The 22832-nt window shown below is 55.2% G+C and overlaps 1 protein-coding gene across 3 annotated transcripts in view; it reads right to left on the bottom strand.

Annotated features, from left to right (window-relative positions):
- VAV2 (vav guanine nucleotide exchange factor 2) overlaps positions 1–22832 on the bottom strand; it is a 211779-nt gene that overhangs the window by 87321 nt on the left and 101626 nt on the right. For all 3 annotated transcript variants that reach the window (XR_007518775.1, XM_049896845.1, XM_049896843.1), the window contains exon 3: positions 18651–18709. Coding sequence is in view for 2 of the 3 variants with exons in the window: in XM_049896845.1 (XP_049752802.1) it covers positions 18651–18709 (59 nt within the window). In the remaining variant the exon portion in view is untranslated. The remainder of the gene's footprint in view (positions 1–18650; positions 18710–22832) is intronic.

Here is a 22832-nt window from a genome sequence, read left to right as displayed (position 1 = left end):
GAGGCGCCTCTGGGTGGGTTCAAAGCTCCAACCTTTCAGCTAGTAGTTGAGCACTTAGCCATTTGTGCCCCCCAGGGACTCCAGCACAAAACCCAGAAGCTGCTAAAACAGGGTGTTCACACCCAGCTCCGCTGCCTGGGGCAGGTCAGCTGTCGGCTGCTCTTGTTCTGAGTCCCCACTGCACTGAGATTCAGAGTCCGGTGTGATCCTCCCCACCACCCCCACCCAGGGTCGATTCTCAGGCCCCTCCCCAGCCCCACTGGGTCAGGATGACCGAGGTTCAGCACCAGAATCTGGGATTTACCAGGCTCTCAGGTGACTTCTCCACCTGCTGGGGCTTGCAACGTTCTAAAGTCCACTGCTCAACAGCCCCTCGGATGGGCTGTCTGGGTCATCTCTGCCGCGGGTTCCCTGGGCTGGTGGGCAGAGATGCTCTTCTGTGTAAAGAATGCTGATGGGGTCTCCAGGGGCCTCTTTCCCCCAGTGTCCTGAGAGCCCAGACTCAGCCTACAATCCATGTGGCAAGGCTCAGCGCCCTTCTGGGCCACATAACAGGGGCACAGGCTTGCTAGGTCAACACAGTGCAGGGTTTGCATCTTTCTGGATATTTTGATAACAGGTCCCCATACTGGGGCTATGCTCAAGACCAAAGTAAATTTATTTCATGAGCTGCATTGAGATTTTCTAGTGAGAAGTGGGCACCTGCATTCTCCTTTATGAGCCAAAGCCTCACACAGACCTGCCTTCCACTTTGCAGCTAGAGGTAGCAACTCTGCAGCATGCACACCACCATGCACTCGTCCTGTACCCAGGCAGACATCACCAATCAACTGCGGCACTCCTACCCTTGAAGCCCAATACAGTCTTCCTTCACATACGGCTCTATCCCTCAGTTGAACTTGGCATTCGGATGAAACCACTTGCCATGACCGACGAGTTGAGGCAGAGGAGCAGTTGAAGGGTGTTATGGATTGAATTGTGTCACCCAAAAATATGTATTGTAAATCCTAACCCCTATACCTGTGGTTAAGGAGCCCTGGTGGCTCAGTGGCTAAGGGGCTTGGCTGCTAAACAAAAAGTTGGCAGCTCAAATCCACCAGCCGCTGTGCAGGACAAAGACATGGCAGTCTGCTTCCATAAAGATTACAGCCATGGAAACCCTACGGGGCAGTTCTACTCTGTCCTACTGGGTTGCTATGAGTCGGAATCGACTTGACGGCAATGGGTTTATACCCATGGTTATAATCTCATTTGGGAATGGGCGTGAGACCTTTTTAGCACATGATGTGTCTTAAGTCAATCTCTTTGAGATATAGAAAGAGCAGACTGAGCAGGCAACGAAGCAAGCAAGCAGAGATGGGGAAAGATGGGTGTCACACCACATGACATCTCCAAGGAGCCAAGAAACAAGCTGAAAAGAGACAAGGAATTTCCCCCAGAGCCAACAGAGAAAGACAACCTTCCCCTACAGCCGGCACCCTAAATTTGGACTTCCAGTCTTCTAAACTGTGAGAAAATAAAATTGTTTGTTAAAGCCACTCACTTGTGGTATTTCTGTTACAGAAGCACTAGGTAGCTAAGAGAAGGGTTTGGAGCTAGGCAAACTCAGGCCTGGATCCTGGGTCCTCCACCCCCTCGCCGTGGAGCCAACACCAAGACATGGTAGCTGTTCTCTGTTACTCCTGTGGTCATCCTCAACCAGGCTGTTTCCTGCTGCTCAAGGAAATTAACTCCATACTTTGTTAGGGGCTAAGATATTTCAGTATCCCGTGTCCTTCCAGACAGAAAGTGGGTGACTATTAAATGAGACATGATAGTTATTTCAGAATTTTTGTCTCTTTCAAAAAATAACTGATTTTGTGATCATGGACTCCAGACCTTCTGTTGGCCCACTGCAGGAACCATCCCTGAAGCCACCTCATCAGACATGGATTGGACCGGACAATGGGTTGGAGAGGGATGCTGGTGAGGCGTGAGCTACTTGGTTCGGGTAGACACTTGAGACAATGTTGGCATCTCCTGCCTGGAGGGGAGATGCAAGGGTAGAGGGGCTTAGAAGCTGGCAAAATGGTCATGAAAAGAGAGAGTGGAAGGAGGAAGCGGGCTGTCTCATGGTGGGGGGAAGTAATTAGGAGTATATAACAAGTTGTGCATGGGTTTTTGGGTGAGAGACTGACTTGATCTGTAAACTTTCACTTAAGGCACAATAAAAATTATTATTGTTTTTTTAAAAAAAGAAGAAGGCAAACAGGGACAGGAAAACTGGACAAATGGACACGGAGAACCTGAGGTGTAAAAAAGGGTAAGGGGGATAGTGCTGACACGTTGCGGGGATTGCAACCAATGTCACAAAACAATTTGTGTATAAACTAATTTGCACTGTAAACTTTCATCTAAAGCACAATATAAATAAATAAATAACTGATTTTGTGTGTGTGATTTTCTCAAAATTTCCCTCGTCTCCGTCTTTTCCGGTGTCCTGGTTCAGCCCCGCCTGTCATCTCCTTCTCTGCCCCGTCCAACAGAGATGAAACAGGAATATTAAAGCCAGACGAGCTATACTGCTGCCCATGAAGCCTTTACTGCTCCTATCTGGCATCCCTATTTGGGACCACGAATCCTCTGGAGAATGGAGCTGCAGATCCAATTAGTTCCTGCCTCAGACAAACAAAGACAGGCTACAGCCAGGGCGGGGACGGCAGGAAAGGGGGCAGCCTACAGGGGAGGCCTCAGGGCCTCAGTGCCCCAGCTGCCAGGGGATGTCTCTGAGCTGAGACAGGAATGCACGGTGGGGGTCTGCCAAGCCCTCTGCCCTCCATTCAGTCCACTCTCCCTGCACCCCCCATGTCCACTTCTGCCTCCAGCCTTTACACATGCAGTTTCCTCTGCCTTCAGCTCCCTGCTCCCCCCACCCCATCCATCCACCTAATTTCTATCAGTCTTCAAAGGCCAATTCAAGCTCCATCTTGTGTGGGAATGCAGGTTCACCCTATCAGCCTGGGTCCACCACCACCTGGCACAGTGCCTGGCATAGGAAGGCCTAGATGGATGGAGAGATGGGTAAGTAGGTGGGTGGAATGAAGAGTGAATGAGTATGTGAATGGATGGATGGGTGGGGGGTGGGTGGATGGGTGGATGGATGGATGGATGGATGGATGGATGGATGGATGGATGGATGGATGGATGGATAGGTGGGTGGATGGGATGAAAGGCTAGGTAGTTAGATTCAACTTAGATTCACGCATGGGTGGATAAGAGGATGGATGGGATAAATGGAGAGGTAGGTGAATGAGTAGGTGAGTGGGTAGCCAATAGATGAGTGGATGGCTGGGTAGATATATTCATACAGGAATAGATGGGTGGATGGATGAATGAATGAAAGAATGGCTGAATGGAAGGAAGGCAGGAAGGAAGGAGGAAAAAAGGAAGGCAGACAGGCAGGCAGGAAGGAGGAAAAGGTGGATGGAAGGATGAACAGGTGGGTGGATGGCTGTGTCTGTGAGGACAGGAGGTTTGGAGAGTGGTTAGATTTGTGGGCAAACAGACAGACAGATGGGTTGAGGGATGGGTAGATGAGTAAATAGGTGGATTGATGGGTAGGTGAGTGGGTGAGTGGTTGGGAGGATGAGTGGATGGCCAGAAGAACAGGTGGATGGCTGGGTGGATTACTGGGTGAATGGATGGGTGGACAGGTGGATGAGCATCGGATATTCTCAAGCTACTCCTTCCCCCCAAAACTATGACAAATGGGAGGCCTGAAGTTAGATACGAGGAAGCACTTTCAAGCAGAGCATACGAGGAATCAAGTGGAGGTATTAAAGTTTCCCCTCAGGAGTGGCTCTAACATGGGCTGATTTATCACTGGGAGACATGTTTGCATGGAACGCATCTGAGCAGTTTCCAGGGCCACATTCGAGTTGAAACATAGAGTCTGGGGGCGGGGGGGATTGGAGCAGATAGTGACTCTGGTCACTTGGCCACAAACCTGGCTCCATCTCCTCTGCCCTCAGACACTAGCTGATCGCCCAGGTCCCTGGTCTCTCCAACTACCACCCCTTCCCTGGCTCAACAAGGCAGGCAGACATGAGACTGCAGAGTTAACTCACTCCAAAAAGAGAAGAGAACGAGAGGCAAGTAAGACAAGACTGAGTCTGCCAAGAAAGTGTGGGTCAAAAGCCCCCAAAGCGGTCATCCCAGCCGCATCCCCCTCCATCCTCAGGGGCTGCTGTGTTCCTCTCCTTCCACCAGACCCTTTCTGAGGATCCATTTCCCTGTGCCAGGCTTCAGGGAAGCCACGTGTTCCACTCACGCCGCCGGGGGAATTAGGGGATGGCCCTACAGGAAGCAGAAGAAAAGCTGCTGGTGCCTGAGACATCCTGGCCAGGAACATGTGGGCCAGCAGCAGACCGCCTCTCAACATCACCTGATCCCACCCACGGCAAGCATCCTCAGCATGCCCTCACCCCCAGGGGACGAAGGCCCACACCACTGCCTTTTCAAGGAGAACCTCCATATTTTGCCTCCCCCAAGTTGTCTGTTTCAGCATCCGGCCGCTACAGCTCAAGTGGCTGGGTCTGGGCGGGACAACAGCAGTTCCTGTGCTGAGGTGAGACAGAGCCACCCACACACAGGACAGAGACCTGAAGTGGGGACCTGCTAAGGGACACCTGAGCCCAAACACCTGGGCAAAGGGCAGAAGGGGCAGAATTCCTGCTTCCAAATAGCTCATTCTTCCTCCATCGTTCCTTCGCTCTATTTATTGGGCACGTACTCTGAGCCAGCCCCCGCGGCTGCCACTGGCACAGCTTCAGAAAGAAGGAGCCGCTTGATCCTAGCTCTGGGGTGACTCAGTCAGGCCCTGCTCCTCGCCTGCAGGACGTCTCCGAGATCTGCTGAAAACCATAACCCTGGACAGTGCCCTGTGTGCAATGTCTAAGCCAACGTCTATTGTTCAGGGCTATGCAACTCAGAACCTGGCCTTGCTTCCCCAGGGTGCCGGGGCGGGGCGGGCAGCAGCCCCCTCACCTAAACCCGCATGGAACGCGTGCTCCCGTCACTGACCCCGTGCCTGCAGATGTCCTGCAAGCACCCACACTGCTGCCCTGGGCTCCCCACTGGGAACCGAGTCCCAGGATGCTGGCTGTACAAAGACACACCCACCACCTCTGCCTCTGTCATTTCAGGGAGCCCTGAGGAGAGAGAGAAGGGCCAGGCCTGGAGGAGACAGGTCTGGGCTCAATCCCTGGCTGTTCAAACCACATGACCCGGGCTGAGCCTTGGACCCCCAACAGAGAATGGGGTGATGATAACACTGCCAGAGTCCCTGGGGCTGCTCACCGAAAGGTTGGCAGGTGGAGTCCACCCGGGGTGCCTCAGAATAAAGGCCTGGTGATCTAATTCCAAAAGGTCATCCACTGAAAATCCCATGGAGTGCAGTTGTACTCTGACACCCATGGGGTCATTGTGAGTCAAGTCAACTCAACGGCCACTGGCATACCATGGTCTATTGTTGGATAACCTGAGAGAAGCTTAGCCCACACCCCTATGCAGAGCCCCACGCCAACAATGCAGTCACTCTTGTGCTCCTGCTGCGAGCCCTCGAGCGCACCCTGTGAATCCAGACGCAGGGGAACACCCTTCCTCCCCACCCCTTCAAGGCCTCAAGGAAGGACAGTTTCCAGTATAACTCCTCCAGCCAGCCCAGTGGGACCACTCCCAGGTGTCTGTCCCACCTGGAAGGTGTCATGGTCACCAACACTGCCATGGGTGACCCAGGATCAGTACCACACGGCCTCTGGCCCCAAGTCTTGGGATCCCCTGCCCCACCACAGGGCTCCCTCTCCCACAATGCATCTGAAGAACGCAGCCCAGAAACAGAGCTTCGCTTCTGGAAGGTAATGAGGCCCGGGGCCTGTGCTCAGCCCTGACACGGTTATCCAGATGATGGAGCCATCCCTCCAAGAATCTAAGCCAAAACACTTTTCCACGTTCCAATGGCATTTTAGATACAGGTGCTCAGGGCTTGAACAACCTCTTAACCCTCCCAGTCGGTCCTGAGCGTACACAGAGAAGGGAATGAGATCCTCGGTGAGCAGAAAAGAGCTCCCTACAAGGTAACCAAGGAGTCCTGGTGATGCAGTGGTTAAGTGCTTGACTGCTAAGTGAAGGGTCAGCAGTTTGAACCCACCAGCTGCTCCATGGGAGAAAGACGTGAAAGTCTGCTTCCGTAAAGATTGTTGTTGTCAGGTGCGGTTGAGTCGGCTCCAACTCATAGCAACGCTACGTACAACAGAAGGAAACACTGCCCGGTCCCGCACCGTCCTCACAATCATTGCTAGGCTTGAGCCGGTCATTACAGCCACCGTGTCAATCCATCTCATTGAAGGTCTTCCTCTTTTTTGATGGCCTTCTACCTTCCCAAGCATGATGTCCTTCTCCAGGGACTGATACCTCCTGATAACATGTCCAAAGTATGTGAGATGAAGTCTCACCATCTTTGCTTCTAAGCAACACTCTGGCTGTACTTCTTCCAAGACAGATTTGTTCGTTCTTTTGGCAGCCCATGGTATATTCAATATTCTTTGCCAATACCATAATTCAAAGGCGTCAATTTTTCTTCAGCCTTCCTTATTCATCGTCCAGCTTTTGCATGCAATGAGGCAACTGGAAACACCATGGTTTGGATCAAGTGCACCTTTATCTTCACGGTGACATCTTTGCTCTTCAACACTTTAAAGAGGTCCTTTGCAGCAGATTTGCCCAATGCAATGCATCTTTTGATTTCTTGACTGCTGCTTCCATGGCTGTTGATTGTGGATCCAAGTAAAATGAAATCCTTGACAGCTTCAATCTTTTCTCCGCTTATCATGATGTTGCTCATTGGTCCAGTTGTGAGGATTTTTGTTTTATGTTGAGGTGTAATCCATACTGAAGGCTGTGGTCTTTGATCTCCATCAGTAAGTGCTTCAAGTCCTCTTCACTTTCAGCAAGCAAGGTTGTGTCATCTGCATAATTCAGGTTGTTAATGAGTCTTCCTCCAATCCTGATGCCCCGTTCTTCTTCATACAGTCCAGCTTCTCGGACTATTTGCTCAGCATACCGATTGAATAGGTATGGTGAAAGGATACAACCCTGATGCACACATTTCCCGACTTTAAACCACACACTATCCCCTTGTCCTGTTTGAATGACTGCCTCTTGATCTATGTATCTGTGTAAAGATTACAGCCCTGGAAACCCTAAAAGGGGCAGTTCTACTCTGTCCTATAGGGTCCCTGTGAAACGGAATTGACTCAAGGGCAACAGGTTTACAAAGTTAACCACCAGGCATATTTACCGGCAGCATCACAGAGCCCTGAGTGGGGTTTAGGCCCGAGCGACAGAGGCCTCAGGTCCTCCTCGGGCCAGCCTGGGTCACAGGGGCAGAATCAGCATCAGGGGCCCAGGCCCAGCACTGCAGAGGGGGACCAAGCATCCAGATTTCCTGGGACGTGGGACTTTCAGTGCTAACATGGGGAATATCCCAGGCAAATTGGAGCTAGCTGGTCACCTGCCTGCAGCAACACTACCTGTGGACCCTGGGCAGGTCACCTCCCCTGCTGGGCCTGTCTCCTGGTCCAAAGCCCAGCCTCAGAATTAGGGACACAGTCAGGCTCAGGTGCACCAGGTGTGAGGGGTCAGGGGGAGGAGGGGCTGAGAGGGGAGAGGCCTTGTGGGTGGGAGGAGTCATGGATCCCGCCCTCAGGGAGTGAATAACAGGGCAACGTGCCCTTTGCAAGAACAGGCTCCGCTCTGCAGGGACAGGGCAGCCAGCTACCTTAAAGACACATCACAGTGCAGCCGCAGGGCCCACAGCCTGTTTACTTACTAAAGAGTCTCCTGGCACTTCCTCTCAAATTTGGAAGGCCTTGGATCACCAGGGCTTCCCTTATAAAAATGAGCCTCCAGCTAAATGACCCAACTGTCAAAACGAACCCAGGTTCGCATTACTTTTCTCAGCCCACTGCCCCACCCAGTCCAGACAGGCGTGCACTGGGGGAGCTCTGGGCTGTGCTGCCCGCCTGTGCCCCATACCCCGCCAGGCAGCACCCTGTCTCAGAGCCAAGCAGGTCCCATCCCATCAGGAAGGCAGTGGTGTAGGGCTGGAGGACTCCGGCAGCCAGGAAGGCAGAGGGCAGGAGGAGAGAGGCCCTGGGCAGAAGGGCACACCTGTCCTGGGGAAAATCAGGAGGGCTTCTCGCAGGAGGTGGTAGTGAGCCAGCTTGGAGCTCACTTTTGAGTTCAGAGTCCAGCTGGAATCAGACGGGCTGGGGCTGGAATCCTGGCCGCGAAGCTTCCTAGCCCCATGATCTTGGCAGGGACTTGCCCCCCAGCATCAGCTAACTCAACTGTAAAGTAAGGAGAGGCTACCTGCTTTGCAGGTGTTCTGTGAGGTATGGGGAGACATGGTGTGGGGGTGCTTCCCTTGGGGCCTGGTAGATGATCAGGCGGGTGAGGGTGCTCACCAGTGTGGGCACAACCCAGAGTGGAGAGGAAAGTGGGCAGAGGCAAAGTTGGCCTGCACATTGAGGGGCATGCCAGTGATGCGGCTGTGGTGCAGAGTGGATGGGGGTGCGGGGCCAGGTGGGGAGGGGTCTGATGGTATCAGTCACTGAGACAGTGACCAACAGGCCCCCACCTCCCCATCTTAGTCTCCTTGGCCTGCTATAACAACGTATCACAGAGATTTCTCCTCTCCCAGTTCTGGAGCCTGGAGGCCAAATTCAGGGTGTCTGTGAGGCCACGCTCTCTCTGTCTGCTCTAGGGAAAGAGTCTTCCCGGTGTCTCCTGGTAGCCCTGGGTGTTTCTGGGCGTTCCCTGGCTCGCAGAAGCATCTCTGTCTGTCATCGGTCTTGCCCCTGTGTGTGTGTCTCTTCTCCTGTTACAGGACACGGCTCAGAAGCGATGAGGGTCAGGGCACACCTACTCCAGTCTGACCTTACTGACCTGTCCTCGAACAAGGTCACACTCACCGGTAACAGGCTGACTCATCGTATCTTTTTGAGCGACACAACTCATTGAACAACCGCAGCCAAGGGGCCAGCCCAAGGATCTCAAGCCAAAGTCGGTGTAGAAGAGGGAGGGTCTCTCTCCTCCCTATGGGGGTGTCTGTGGTGTGGGCACTGAGGAGGAGCCACTGTCGTAGCCCTAGGGGAACCCCGACACCCACCCCAGCAGGCCCAGGCAAAGTGGGGGTGCGGGAGCGGGTGGCGGAGCCGGCTCTAAGGCAAGCGGCGGGTGGAGGTAACACTGGAGCGCCCGAGGAGAAGCCCTGAGGGACCCCGAATCCTATCCCGACTGTTCCTGCCCTGCTTCGGGAACCCTAACAGTGGAGGGAGGGCAGGAAAGAGGAGGTGTGCCGCTGGCACCCCGCTGTCTGGGGGAGGGAGGCGCGAGAACCAGCTGCTGGTTACAGAGGAGCACGACGTCTCAGCGGCTGGGAAGCTTAGTGTATTTTTAATTTCCCAACACACTTCTCGTAACAGAGCCTCTGGGGGCAGCAGCCTGGAGCGGAAAGGCCAGCAATCTGTGGGGGCCGTGCCCCCAACAAGCAAGGCAGCCACCGTCTGCTCTTTGCTCTCCGGGCCCTCTGCCCTCTTCCCAGAGGCCTGCCCGGGCTCCAGGAAACACCCCCACCCCGGCTGCCAGGGCCCTGCCCAACGGGACGCTCGGACACTTCTGCCCAGGGAGCGAGACCCCAGGCAGCACAGCGGCACCGCAAAATTGCTGTGTCTGCTCCGTGCCATGATGGCCAGCTCGGTTCCGAGGAGGCTGCCCGTCAGACTGGCACCAGGGACAAAGACATGGGCAGGGCACAGCTGGTGGCCCCCCTGCAGCCGGCAGTGTGAGCATAGCATCAACCCTGCTGCTCTATGTCAGACTCGGGGGTCTTCTCGCACCCCAGACCCTTGTCCAACCAGAGCAACAGACGGAGACGTGGGACACAGAGGCATACGTGGGGGGTGCCCCTTTATTATGAAGGACCGTCCTCCAATGCCTCGTCTGAGGCTGACTCTGCATATAACCAGATGTTTTGACACACCTGAAAGTGCTCCTTTGTGGCCACTACTGGATCTCGCCATGTTTCTCCGGTCCATTCACCCAGCCAGCTGTTCTGCCGTTGCTCAGACTCCGGAGGGGTCCCTCCCTGCTGACCACACGGGGAGCCAAGTGCAGGTCTGTAGAGTGTGAGTCCAACCTCGGCCAGGCTGCTGAGCTGCCCACCTCATCCGGCCACAGGCCGTGGACGCTGCCCCTGCTCTGGGCAGCATGTATCTGCCTGCAGACCACAGCCAGCCTCTTCCTCTCAGCCTCTGGAAACCAGCGATAAGCTGAGCAGCTGCCCAAATACATGGCGAGCAGTGAAATTTGCTGAAGCGGCAGCCTTTGTTTGTTTCGCTTGTTGGAGAGTGAAACCGTCTCCGCTCCTGAGAGCAAGGGCTGGGGCGGAAAGGGCTTCAGTGCCAGGACTAGGGCCAGGCATGCAGGCCTTGTTCCAGCCCTGCGCGCAGCTCAGGATGGGGCAGGCGGAGTGAGGGTCCCCTCCCCATCACGCTGACCCGAAGGCGTGCTGCAGCCCCAGCCCCTCCCAGCCCTGGCTAGCATCCTTGGCAACCAGGCCTTAGGGCTATAGGGCCTGGGTGGGGAGTGCTGGGTGAGGTGCCCGGGGTGTTGGTCGGCCTCAGGCAGGGCCGTTTTGGCACCCCCAGTCCCTGGAGGACACCCACAGTCCCCCCAAGCTTGCTGCACCCCAAACCATCTCCTTGCTGGATTTGTTTCCGGGGGTGCCGTAACAGAGTGCTACAAACTGGGGGCCTACAACGGACATTTATTCTCCCCCAGCTCTGGAGACCACTGGGTGTGGGCAGGGCCGCGCTCCTGCTGAAAGCTCCGGGGAGGACGCCTACCCTTCCTGGCCTCTTCCAGTTTCTGGTGGCTCCGGGCATTCCTTGGCTTGTGGCTGCATCACTCCATCTCTGCTCTGTCGTCACGTGGCCTGTCTCTTCTAAGGACCCTTATCATTGAACACAGGATCCACTGATGACCCAGGACGGTCTGTCTCAAGATTCTTAACTACATCCACATGACCTTTGGGGGCCACCCTTCACCCCACTACACCTGGCGACCGTTCCTCCCTCCGGGGTCCCCAGTTCAAGGAACAGTAGCCCCCACCACCCAGCATCTCAGCCCTATGACCTGGCAGATGGGCTCAGGGCTAAGCCACCCTGAAGACCAACCAGGCAACAGGCCAGAGCCAGGAACCGAGCCCCAGTCTCTCTGAGCTTACACCCTCAGCCCTGAGCCTGGGGGCTGCTGGCTGCTCTCGCCCACCCCTGCTCACCTGAGTGTGACCGAGGTCCAGGATCCATCCCCCCCACTGGCCATGAATGCCCCAAGGCCAACCCCTCTGGCCCGTTCCCCACTGTCTCTCAGCTCCTGGCCCAGGGCCTGACATAACCAGGCAGCGAATGAATGAATGAACGAATGAATGAATGAATGGATGGATGCTGACTCTCCAGCCTGAGACACCACCTGCCTGGGACCTTAGGACAGTGCCAACCTCTGTGCCTCGGTTTCCCCATCTGTAGAAGCAGGGGGCTGAAGGCCTTCCGGCGTGAGCATCTGACTCTGGGAGCTGGCAAAGGCTCTGAGATGCAGCCAGCTAGCCCTGGTGAGCTCTGTCCTGGTGACACACAAGCTGTGGGGCTCCCCCAGCCCTGTTTTCGCGTCTCACTGTCCGAGTAAATGCACTTTCAGCCCTGGGGAGGCACACATTCCAGCTCCCATCAACACAGATTCCCTCCATCTGGCATGAGTGACATCTGTTGACGAGACAGGCCAGTTGCCGCGCACCTGAAATGTCTGTCCGCTGCTGTGTCAGGAAGAACGAGTCCGAATTCCAGGTGCCCAAGCAGCCCAAGGGGCCTGGGGGAGTTGGCATGATGCTCGGGAGCTGCAAATCAGAGCAGACATCAGCCATGGACACACACTTGTCTTTAACATCTTCGGAAGCCACTTTTCATGGCAGAACGGCGATGCCAGGCTCTCCGCAGGCTTGATTTTGCAGGCAGGGCTCTGCACGCCCCGCGACCGCAGAATTGGGAGACCACCTCACTGCATTTTCCATGCAGAAGGTTCCAGACACATGCCCTCCTTTAAGCCCCCATGGCCTCCTCCAACAAGGTGGGTGAGGGAGACCCTTCCACCTGCAAATGAGGAAACTGAGGCCAGAGAGGTGGCTCCACGGTTTTTGAGGGTCTGCTACATGCCAGGTCCTGTGCTGAGAGTTTCATGACACCTGAATTGTCGCGACAACCCAGAGAGGGGTTGTGCCGTCAACCCGGACTTTACCGATGATGATGTTGGGACTTGTAGGTTGAGGAAACAGCCCAGTGTCTCACCCAGCAGGCAAAGTTGCGTTCACACGTCTACTCTCCACTGTTGGCGCCTACCGCGTGCTAGGGAGCAGACGGGCCCAAACCCACGCTGCCAGGCCAGAGCCTGCAGCCAGGTGACCCTGCAGTGCCACACTGAGACCATCCCACCAGGAGTTCATGTCCTAGAAGGGGGTGGGAGGGAGGGAGGGTGAATGGGAGAGAGGGAACAGGCGGAGGGAGGAAGAGAGGAAGGAGGAAGAGAGGGAGGGAAGGAGAGATGGAAGGAGGAAGAGGAAAGGAAGGGAAATTGTTCACTACAGATTAATAAGTAAGCACAAGCAAGACCGTGCTTACCTTGTTTACTGGGTTACTGCACCTGTCAGGGACCGTAAATTTCAAAAGAGGCCTCGATTTTGTAGGAAGGTGCTGTGGGACTGGGAGAGAGACAGATGTCACCCGTACCCAGAAGCAGAATCTCTGATGTGGGGAAAAAAACGTGAAATTGTTCACTACACATGATCTGGTAAACAAGGTAAGCACTGTGCTTATGTTGCTTATTGGATAATGCACCCTGCCCAAGTGCAGCAACTGAGGGGAGGCTGGGAGTCCGCTTGTCAGCTCAGGCATCCAGGTGAAGGGCCTGAACACACACACACACACACACAAATACACCTACACACACACTCATACAACCCTCTCTACCTGACACATATACACAACACACACACATATACACACACAACCCTCCCAACCTGACACACGCACACATATACACAACACACACTCAAACACACAACCCCACCAATCTGACATACACACAGAGACAACATACACACACACACAGATGCACACACAACCCCTCCAAACTGACACATACACACACAAACACAACATACACACACACCACATATACTCATACACCCAGACTCACACACACAACCTCCCCACCCTGACTCACACACATAGACACACACGTGCACAAGCACCATCTACCACAGTTCTCCTGCCTGTGCCTGGAGGCCCACTGAGGGCCCAGGTGACCCCGGAGACGGAGGAACAGGACACTGAAGCACGAGGCAGTGGGCACGAGGGGCGGCGGAGCCAGGCTGGGGCCCCTGCTTAGCCTGAAGCCATCCCCCACTGAGCTGGCACTGGCCTGTGTCACCAACCAGGGCAGGTGTGGGATGGGATCCAGGGCAGGAAAAGCTCGATGGAGCCCTGGTGACCCTGTGACAGCCACGTGTAAGCCCACCCCCAACCCTCAGAGAGCTGGCCACATGGGCCCAGGAGCACTGGGGGAGCCGGGCCACCACCGGGACACCAGCAATTCAAAGAGGGCCTCTCTGACCTCCCATCCTGGGAAGGAACTTAAGTTCTTCCAATTTCTCCCCTCCCACTGCCTACGCAGAAGGTGCGACTCTGTTATTGCAATGAAAGGAGAGAAAGAAAGGCTGTCCGCTCAGGCTGGCTGGGAAGCCTGGCCCTTCTGCGAGCCTGTCCCACAGCGAGCCTGCCCGGACAGCAGCCGCCATAACGGATGTCACCAGGTGGGGAGATTAGAGCCGCGTTCCTGGCAGGAAGCACTGCTGAGCATATGAACACTGCTGCATCCCGTCCAAATTGCCTCTCTTGTGAGAGCCACGCAGCGCCACATGTGAAAAGGGGTATCGCCAGCCTGGATGGGGGACAACGGAGAGAGCTAGGGACATTGTGTCCGAGAGGGGAGCTCCTGCTTAACCTGACATCATGCCTCACTGAGCTGGCACAACCCTGGGTTACCCACCAAGGGCAGGTGGGGGACGGGTCCAGAGCAGGGAGTCATGGAGGCCTTCAAATACAGACACTCTTGGGGGAGCAGAGGCGGGACCAGGCAGGAAAAGACCCCAGTCGGGCCCTTTGACACTCTAAGAACACTGCTGTCCTCCCTAGAAAAATGCACGGCACACCGAAGTACCCCCGGAGCCCACTGCCAGGCCTCCGACTGGGACATCTCACTTCAAGGGTACTCAGCACCTTCTAGGTGATTCCAGAAGGCAATGCAAGGTTTAGGGGGTGGAAATCACGGACACAGACCCTGGCCCACTGTGTGACGAATGTTCTAGTTACCTGAGCAGAGGATCTGGGCAGGCTTGAAGGGAAGAAAAGATGGAGAGCCAGCCTCGGCCTTTGGCCTGTTGCTCACATCAGCACCAGCTTCTCCCAACGTCAGCCCCGCGTTGGAAGGTTCAGCTGCCCGTTATCTGTGGAGCGAAGGTCTGCCCACTGCAGCCCACCACTCCCACAGATGGGGAAAATACAGAAGCGGTTCTCCAAAGCCACCAGCAGTATGTGAGGCATTTATCCTTAGCTCCGGAATGTTCTGTCGCACTTAGATTTGGACACGGGTGTGTCTGTTATTCTGAGAATTCGCTTCAAATTAAAGAAGGACGTTCTGGCTGAGACTGGGAGACGTCCAGTTTCTCCCAGCCTGACCCTGCCCTACCCGCCCTGTGCTGTTCATTAGCTCAGGACTCAGGCCAGCCAGGCCTGGCTCCTCTCAAATGGGGCTGGGGTCTCTTAGATTGAAGGAATACACCAAGCCGATGGCCCCCAAAATCAAACCAAACCCATTGCCATTGAATCGATTCTGACGCCTAACAGCCCTATAGGACAGGGTAGAACTGGCCCGTAGGGTTTCCATGGAGCAGCTAGTGGACTCAAACTGCTGACCTTTTGGTTAGTAGCCAAGTTCTTAACCACTGCGCTGCCAGGGCTCCAACTAGTTGGTCCCCTGGCACCTCAAATTAACTACTGAAATGGAATTTTGGGGTAACACAAACAGGCAGGATGCACTGTGGTGAAGGGACCCCAAGGCCACTCTAAGCGGCCACCTCCCACTGGGCAGTGTGGAGGGGGCCCTTCCCTCTCTGAGCCACAGTTTCGGTGTCACCTGATGGGGCAGAAACGGCACACGCTGGAACGGGTTCCTGTGAGCCCACAGGGTCCCAGAGAGGCTGGGAGGGGCTGGGGGCCCAGGGGAGCTGCACGCTTGGCAGCCTCCCCCAGGAAGCCTTTGTTCCAAGAGAGATGGCAAATGGGTTAGGACCTCTGTCTCAGATGTTCTCAGGAAACTGGGGGACATTTCACAGGCCAACTGCAGCTCCAGGAAGCCCCCCAGATGCCACAGAGTACAACTCATAGAGTTCATGCCCCCCAGACACCCTCACTGCCCCTTCTGCCTGCACTGGGCCCGCACCCCGGACCCCACCTTTGAGCCTGCTCAGAGACGACCCTCTCACAACCGCTGTGCTGGATAACTGCAGTATCCACAGGGCGGGCTCACTGGGGCAGAGGGGTGACCACAGGCATAAAGGGCACAAACGCCTGCAAGTACTTAACCGCTCCTCGTCACTCTCACCCCTTCTCACTCCCAGAAACACAAACCTTCAGTGGACTGACAGGTGTGGAGAATGCCCCAAAAGAGCCAATGCCCCAGCTGCCGTCAGCTCTGGACGCCAGAAATTCTCAGTTGCCATGTTTGGCAGGGCCGCACTCCCTCTGGAGGCTCTAGGGGAAGGTCGTTCCTTGTCTCTCCCAACTTCTGGTGGCCCCAGCATTCCTTGGCTTGTGGCCACACCACTCCAATCTCTGCTCCTTCTTCGCATGGCTCTTCTGTGTCTCCCCTCTTCTTTCTCTTATAAGGATACCCGTCATTGGATTTACGGACCACCCGGCTAATCCAGGATGATGTCATCTCGAGAGCCTTAAGTAATGACATCTGAAGAGGCCCTTATTCCAAATAAGGTCACATTCACAGGTTCAGGGGGTTGAGAAGATGGATGTATCTTTCTGGAGGACGTCATTCAGCTCCACTACACCGGCTAACAGCCAGTGGGGCTCACTTAGGGAGCTCACTTAGCACGCTTTAGCCTCACAGGAATCTTGCAAGGTGAGGGAACTTCCCAACCTACAGAAGAAGAGACAGAGGATCCGAGAGCATCCCTGCCTAACGTCAAGTGGATGACAGAGGCATCCTTCGAAGACTGACCTGACCGCCAGGGCTGAGGGTGCCTTGGCCTCACCTTTCGGCTTTGACCATAGACAGCCTCATCCTTCAGCATCTCCTCCCTCTCAGCCATTTAGAGCTTTACAGCCCCAAACCAGGATACCCCTCGATCCAGACAGCAAGTTTCTGACCGTGCACAAGGAAGGACCCAGGTCCTCCCACACCAACCGGACCACTTGCCATGGACCCCCGCTTCCAAGCTCCCCGCCAGCACCAGGGGGGCAATCGTGGATGAAGTCTCCATTCCTCAGCCTCTGGGAAGCATAATTGAGGCTTTTATGGAAAAACAGCTCATTATACAAAGTGCAGGGGTTGTGAAAATGATCATTTTTTAAAGGAGCTCGGGACTTCTACCCAGCCGGGAGAGGGATGAGGGAGAGGCTCCTCGGGGCTGCAGGCTTGATTTGTGCGTTTTCAAAAAGGAAAGGATTTGAAAAAACTAAAAACCTTCTGCTAATTAATTATGTTATGAGATGCTGAGAAACAAAGAGCTTAGCCCTGGTGGCGGCTGCCAGAATGTTTCTGGAAAAAAACACATCTTTTCTTTGTACCCAAAAACAACACACTTTTTTTTTTTTTTAATTAAACATTTTTAGAAAGTTCCTGTCACAGGCCTTACAATAAACCAAAAACCAAACCCACTGCCATCAAGTTGAACAGCTATCTTAAAAAAACAGACCATATAGCTGGGGGGGCCTCAACGGTATTCAGAATGTCTTAGAATATAAGCTGGGTGGTAGGTACAGGGGGGCTGTTTTGTTGTTATATACCCCAGATATTATATTTTTCTATAGGTTTAATATTTATTTTAAAAAATTTAATAGCATATTCTAAAAGTAGGATTAAAAATGAAACAAAACAAACAAACAAAAAAAATCTCAGCTCAAAGGCATTTCTAAATCCTCTGAGAGCCCAACAACAAGAGGTCCCAGTGGTTTCACTAATGTATGCATCTGCCTGGTGACTCTGTGAACTGGTGTGTGGGGGTGAATGGTGGTCCCCCAAAAAGGTTCACATCCTAATCCCTGGAACCTGTGACTGTGGCTGTACTTGGAAAAAGGATCTTTGAGGGTGTAGGGAAGTGAAGGCTCTCAAGATGTGATCAGCCTGGGTTATTCAGGTGGGTCCCCAAATCCAACGAAAACGTCCTCAGAAGAGAATGGGAGAAGACAGAAGACAAGACACCACGTGAAGATGGAGACGAGGCCAGAGCGATTCAGCCACAAGCCAAGGAAAGTGTGGGGCCACAGAAGCCGGAAGAAGCAAGGAAGGAAGCCCACGCCTGACTTCAGACTTCCGGCCTCCGGAGCTTCAAGGGAATGCATTTCTGTTGTCTAAGTCACTCAAGATGCGGTACTTTGTCACAGCGGCCCAGTGCAGCTGGTACCACCGTCTGGGGGCCCTGGTACAGGCAGTGTCCCACGGATAGCAGCCCACGGACAGCATCAGGGTGAGGACCCTTCAAATTCAGGCCCTGCACATGACTGTGCCAGCTGTGCTCCCCGTCCACTCTGACACCCCAAGCCTCTCAGCCGCACACGTGTCTTCCGGGAGCATTCCCAGCTCCTATTCTCATCCCCCTGCCTGATCTGGACTTAGGTCCCTGTTTAGATCTCTGCTCTGAGTCAGCATCCACAATAACGGTCTCTTTGGGGTGCCGCCCCCCGCCCCGCCCGCCTGTGCCCTCAACGGGGCAGATGGGCCCAGCCGTTGGGGCACGGGAATCTCAGACTAAACTCACGATAAATCCAAGCAGAATTAACAGCGCAAGTGGGGAACCTCCATGGGCTCCTCCCAGACCCCCTCCCCGGGCCCCGCAGCCCATCCGGCGCGGCTCCAAGCTCTGGCCCCCCAACTACACAAGAGCCTGGCTCCCTTGTCCCTCCCACGCATCATGTGGAGAGCGCGTTTAGGTAGGCAACGGTCTGGGGAAGAATTAATTTGCTGATCTTATTACCTAAATCAAAAGGGATTTCACAGCCATCAGTAACACGCTTACACGATGTCCCTGGTGTGAGCTGAGGCCTCGTCCTCCTCCCCGCCCCAGCGGCCGCAGCCAGCCGGCAGCTCAGCAACGCAGGTAAAAACGCGCGATCCAGTCCCAGGCAAGGGGCGTTTGCTTAAAACCCCTGTGCCTGACCTGTGGCAACGGGACTGGGCCGCACGTGGCGACGTGCACGGACGCTCACCTGATGCCTTTGTTCTGTGCGATGCTGTGCAGAGAGAGCCTGGACACGGCCGAGATGACCTGGGGAGACAAAGGAGACCAGGAGTCGTCACAACACGGAAATACAGTGCTTTGGAGGGGCAGGGAACTAAACTAAGCATGTTTCATCTCAGGGGAAAACAGTATAACCTGTTCTAGGCTAGATGCCTGTTTTGCGCTCACTGTGCGAAAGCTGTCATTTCAATGCACTGATATTTGCTGAGAGCTTCCGTGCTCCCAGCACAGAGCCTGGAGAGGAGCGAGTCTCAGCTGCAACCCCTGCCCTCCACATCCTGCACAGGGTAACCACACCCCAAGTCTCATTCTTGCCCTGAGACATGGCTCACCCCAAAGACCTAAGGCACAGCTGCTGGGAGCCCCACTGAGGCCACGTGGCAAAGTGTTGCTGCTTAGAAAGTCACTGCATGTTAAATAGCAAGTCATGTTGACAGGAGGTAGTGACCCATTTTAGAGATGGGAAAATGGAGGTCGGAGAGGTAAAGTGGCTTGTCCAAAGGCACACAGGAGCAAGAGGCACAGCGCAGGCCCACACACTAATCCCTGTCCCCGTCTCTTTGTGACCATATGAACAATGCCCAGCTCCCTCGAGGGGCCAGGAAAGCTGAGTATCAGTTCAGTGCTGCACCACGAGGGCTCAGGGGAGTCCCCCAGTCTGACAACACGTCAGAATGAAAGTCAGGAACGCCCAGCAGATAAGCAGCTGCCGCTCTCTCTTCCTGCCTTCGTTTCGGCCAGCCTCCTCTGTACTCACAGGACTCACCTGCCCTCAGGCTTCAAAAGGCCCAGAGCAACGGCTCTACATATCTTCAAATAGCAGGCAGCAAGCAGGCAGGGAGGCCCAGAGGCTCCCGATTATGGGGAAACTAAGGCAGGGGAGAGGGAGGTGGCTGACTCAGGCACAGAGAGCACGACACATCCAAGAAGTAACAAGAAACTGTTCACCATTCACTCAACAGGACTTGGAGGCGCATACCGTGCCAGACACCATGCACGAGGATGCCGACCAGAGCCGGCCTTTGAGCTGTCAGTGTGTGCACGCATGTGGACGTGAGTGTATGTGTACATGTATGAGTGCAAGTTTACATATGTCCGTGTGTGTGAGTCCACATGTGCACGTGTGTACAGGTGTACATGTGGGTGCAAGTTCACGTGTATGCATGAGTTCACGTGTGTGCACATGCATGTTCACATGTATGCATCTGTGCTGCGTGAGTTCCTGCATACATGCATGTGTAAGTTCACATGTGTGTGCACGTGTGCATGTGAGTTTGTGTACATGCGTGCAGTTCATGTGTGTCCATCTATGTGCATGTGTGCACACAAGTTCACATGAGCATACCTTTGTGTGTGTGCTCATGAGTATGCATGTGTGTACATGTGTGCATGCGATTTCACATGTGCGTGCACTTGTGCTTGTGTGTATGTGAATCATGTTCATGTGTGTGCATGTATGTGCCCGTGTGTGTTGGGACAGGTAACAAGACAATGACCCCCAGCAACCACTGGCTGAATCCATGCTGGGATGCCCTCCCAGCAGCTGGCCCGGTGGGCTGTCCACGTCCCTGGCCAGGGCGTCTCCTCACAGCCCCACCAGGCCGGCTCCGTCGCGTGCATCTGGCAGATGGGCAAGAGTGAGGCCAGGTCAGCTGCCCAAGGCCACCCTCTGTGACACATCCTGAGACCCCCTTTACAGCCGTTTTACTTCTCCAAACCGTACAGAAGGGCCTTTTGTACAGCTGGGGAGACAGAAGAGCTGGCCGGCCAGTGGCCTGCTGTGCACCGTCTTCCTCTGAGTGGTCAGGTTTCAGTGCCCAGGACTCACAGAAGCTATGAATCTTGGAATGACATGGCTCTTATGGGGTTCTGCAGACGAGACTCGACTGGCCCATTCTGCAGCTGGCCAGCCGTACGTAGCTCTGGCACTTGTGTGTCCAAGGGGCCTTTCACAAAGAATGAGCAACTTGGCTGTGGCTGTTGTGCTCAGGTTTAAGAGGTCTAAATACTTTGGGAGAACAAAATATTCTGTACATCCTCACAGCGCTTTCATAGATTCCAAAGAAGTCAGAACTCGGCGAGCTCCTGGGTCACCCAGTCCAAACAGACAACTCTAGGGCTCATAACCCAAACCCCCCATGCTTTCTGCAGCAGACATCGCTCATGGACTGGTTCACACTTCCCCAGTGAGCCAGGCACAGATGGGACCCCTCGCAGGTGAGTGCTCACAGGTACCAGCAGCCAGTTGATGCTGGCATGGGAGATGGATGGTTTGCCAACCCAGACTTAGGGCAAATGCCTCATTTCATAGAGGTACGAACCAAGAAAGAGGCCCTACCCATCATGAGCAGGTCACGGCCAGGACACAGAGCCATCTCTGTAGCTGTCATAACCCACAGCCCTGAGCTGGCAGCTGCCCTGCTCCAGGATGGGAACTGTCACTGGCGATTTGTGAAGCGCTCAGCTCCGGTTCACCTCCTCGAGAGACAGGCAGCTCCTTGAACGGAGTTTAACTTGGCCCACACACAGGAAACCGGCACTGGGCTCCAGCCAGCTGTGCAGAGGTGCCCTGTCCTGTGTCTGCCGGGGCGGCTGCATCCTGGTTGTGTGGGCAGGAAGAGGAAAGCTCGGGGCCACCACAGGGCCTCTCCACCCACAGGGGTCCCCCAGTGGCAGTAGGAACAGACACGGGCCCCAAGACAGCCATGGGACCCGCTCAGGGTGCAGGCAGCCCCCTGGGAAACCACCATTCTGAAAAGTTAGGAAAGCAGAAGAGGGTCTCATTGTAGGAGTGGAGTGCCACAGTGGCCCCCCATGCCAGTTCCCCAAAGTGGCCCCTCAAGACAGACCCTCAAAGGCAGCCCCCATGCCGGTTCCCTAAGGCAGACTCCCAAAAGCAGACCCCCATGCCGGTTCCCCAAAGGCAGCCCCTCAAGGCAGACCTCCAAAGGCAGCCCTCATGCAGGTTCCCCAAGGCGGACCCCAAGCCAGACCCCTGCAGGCGTCCCCCCAGGGCAGACCCCAACAAGCCCAGGGTGGCCCCCCACTGCAGCCCACCCTGTCCCAGGGACAGAGGAGCTGGTGGTGATCAGGAAGCTCCTGGCCAAGGCCCCCATCAGCCCTCCTGAGAATGTAAATGTGAAAGATGACATTTTCCCAAGTTTTATGTCCCCTGTCTTCTATGTCCCAGTCACAAATGAAATGAAGACATACCCCCAGCTCTTCCCTCCTGGACACCATCCAGGCCTCCAACCACAACCAGCCCAGGCTTTGGGCTCAGTCCTTCACCAACTGCTTATGGACGGGGCCGGAGCCATAGCCCTGGGTGAGCAGAAGAATATGTGTTCTGGGGGAGAGCGGGGGACGTGAGGAGAAGACTCCCAGGACCCAGTGCTGCTGGAGAACCAGCACACCCACTAGTAGCTCTCCCAGCTCCATGAAGACCACAGCCCTGGCTATTCACCATTGGGCTGCCAGCACCACACGCACCCCGGCCCAGTGAACACCCGTGACAACCAAGGTGCACGTGTGCCACCAAGGGTGGTGATTCCCACCCCACCCAGCTGACCTGCCCTGAGCCCCAGGGCTCTCCACCAGGTCTACCAGATGGGGCTGGGGTGATTCCCAAACACCAGGGGCCAATTAGCTGATTCCTGGGCCCAGCGGCAGCAGATGATAGTGGAATGCAGTGGGGCCTGGGAATCTGTATTCATCTGTAAGGTCCCAGGTGACCTGATATGCAGCCGGGGTTGGGCACCCGCCCTGTGGACTAGTACTGACAGGTCGCCGGGGACTCGAGGAAGGCCAGGTGTGTCCTGACTGTCCATCTCTGCACCCTGCGGGCATGTGGGAAAGATCAGCTCCCGTCCAACTGGCCAGTGCCAGCAAGTACATCAGGAAGGCCTCGGGGAGAGGCCAGAGCTGGAGGAAAAGCGGCAGGGAGGAGCAGGGTCCAGTGCAGACCTGACAGGCCCAGATGCACAGTCCTCCTGGGCAGGGGGAGCCGCGGGAAGCAAGGAGAGGGTGGCGGTGGGACTTCTCCCAGGGGCCACATGCCCTGGAGTGGCCGCCTGTAATCTTTCTGAGCAGGGATGGATCCCCGCGTGGTGAAGCTGTCACATTCTCTTGGGCATAACGGAGGAGGCAGTTG

Source organism: Elephas maximus, chromosome 9, assembly GCF_024166365.1.
Source record: "Elephas maximus indicus isolate mEleMax1 chromosome 9, mEleMax1 primary haplotype, whole genome shotgun sequence".
NCBI classification, from domain to species: Eukaryota; Metazoa; Chordata; class Mammalia; order Proboscidea; family Elephantidae; genus Elephas; species Elephas maximus.
The sequence above is the reverse complement of the archived record's forward strand: the minus strand, read 5'-3'. Positions and strand labels throughout refer to the sequence as shown.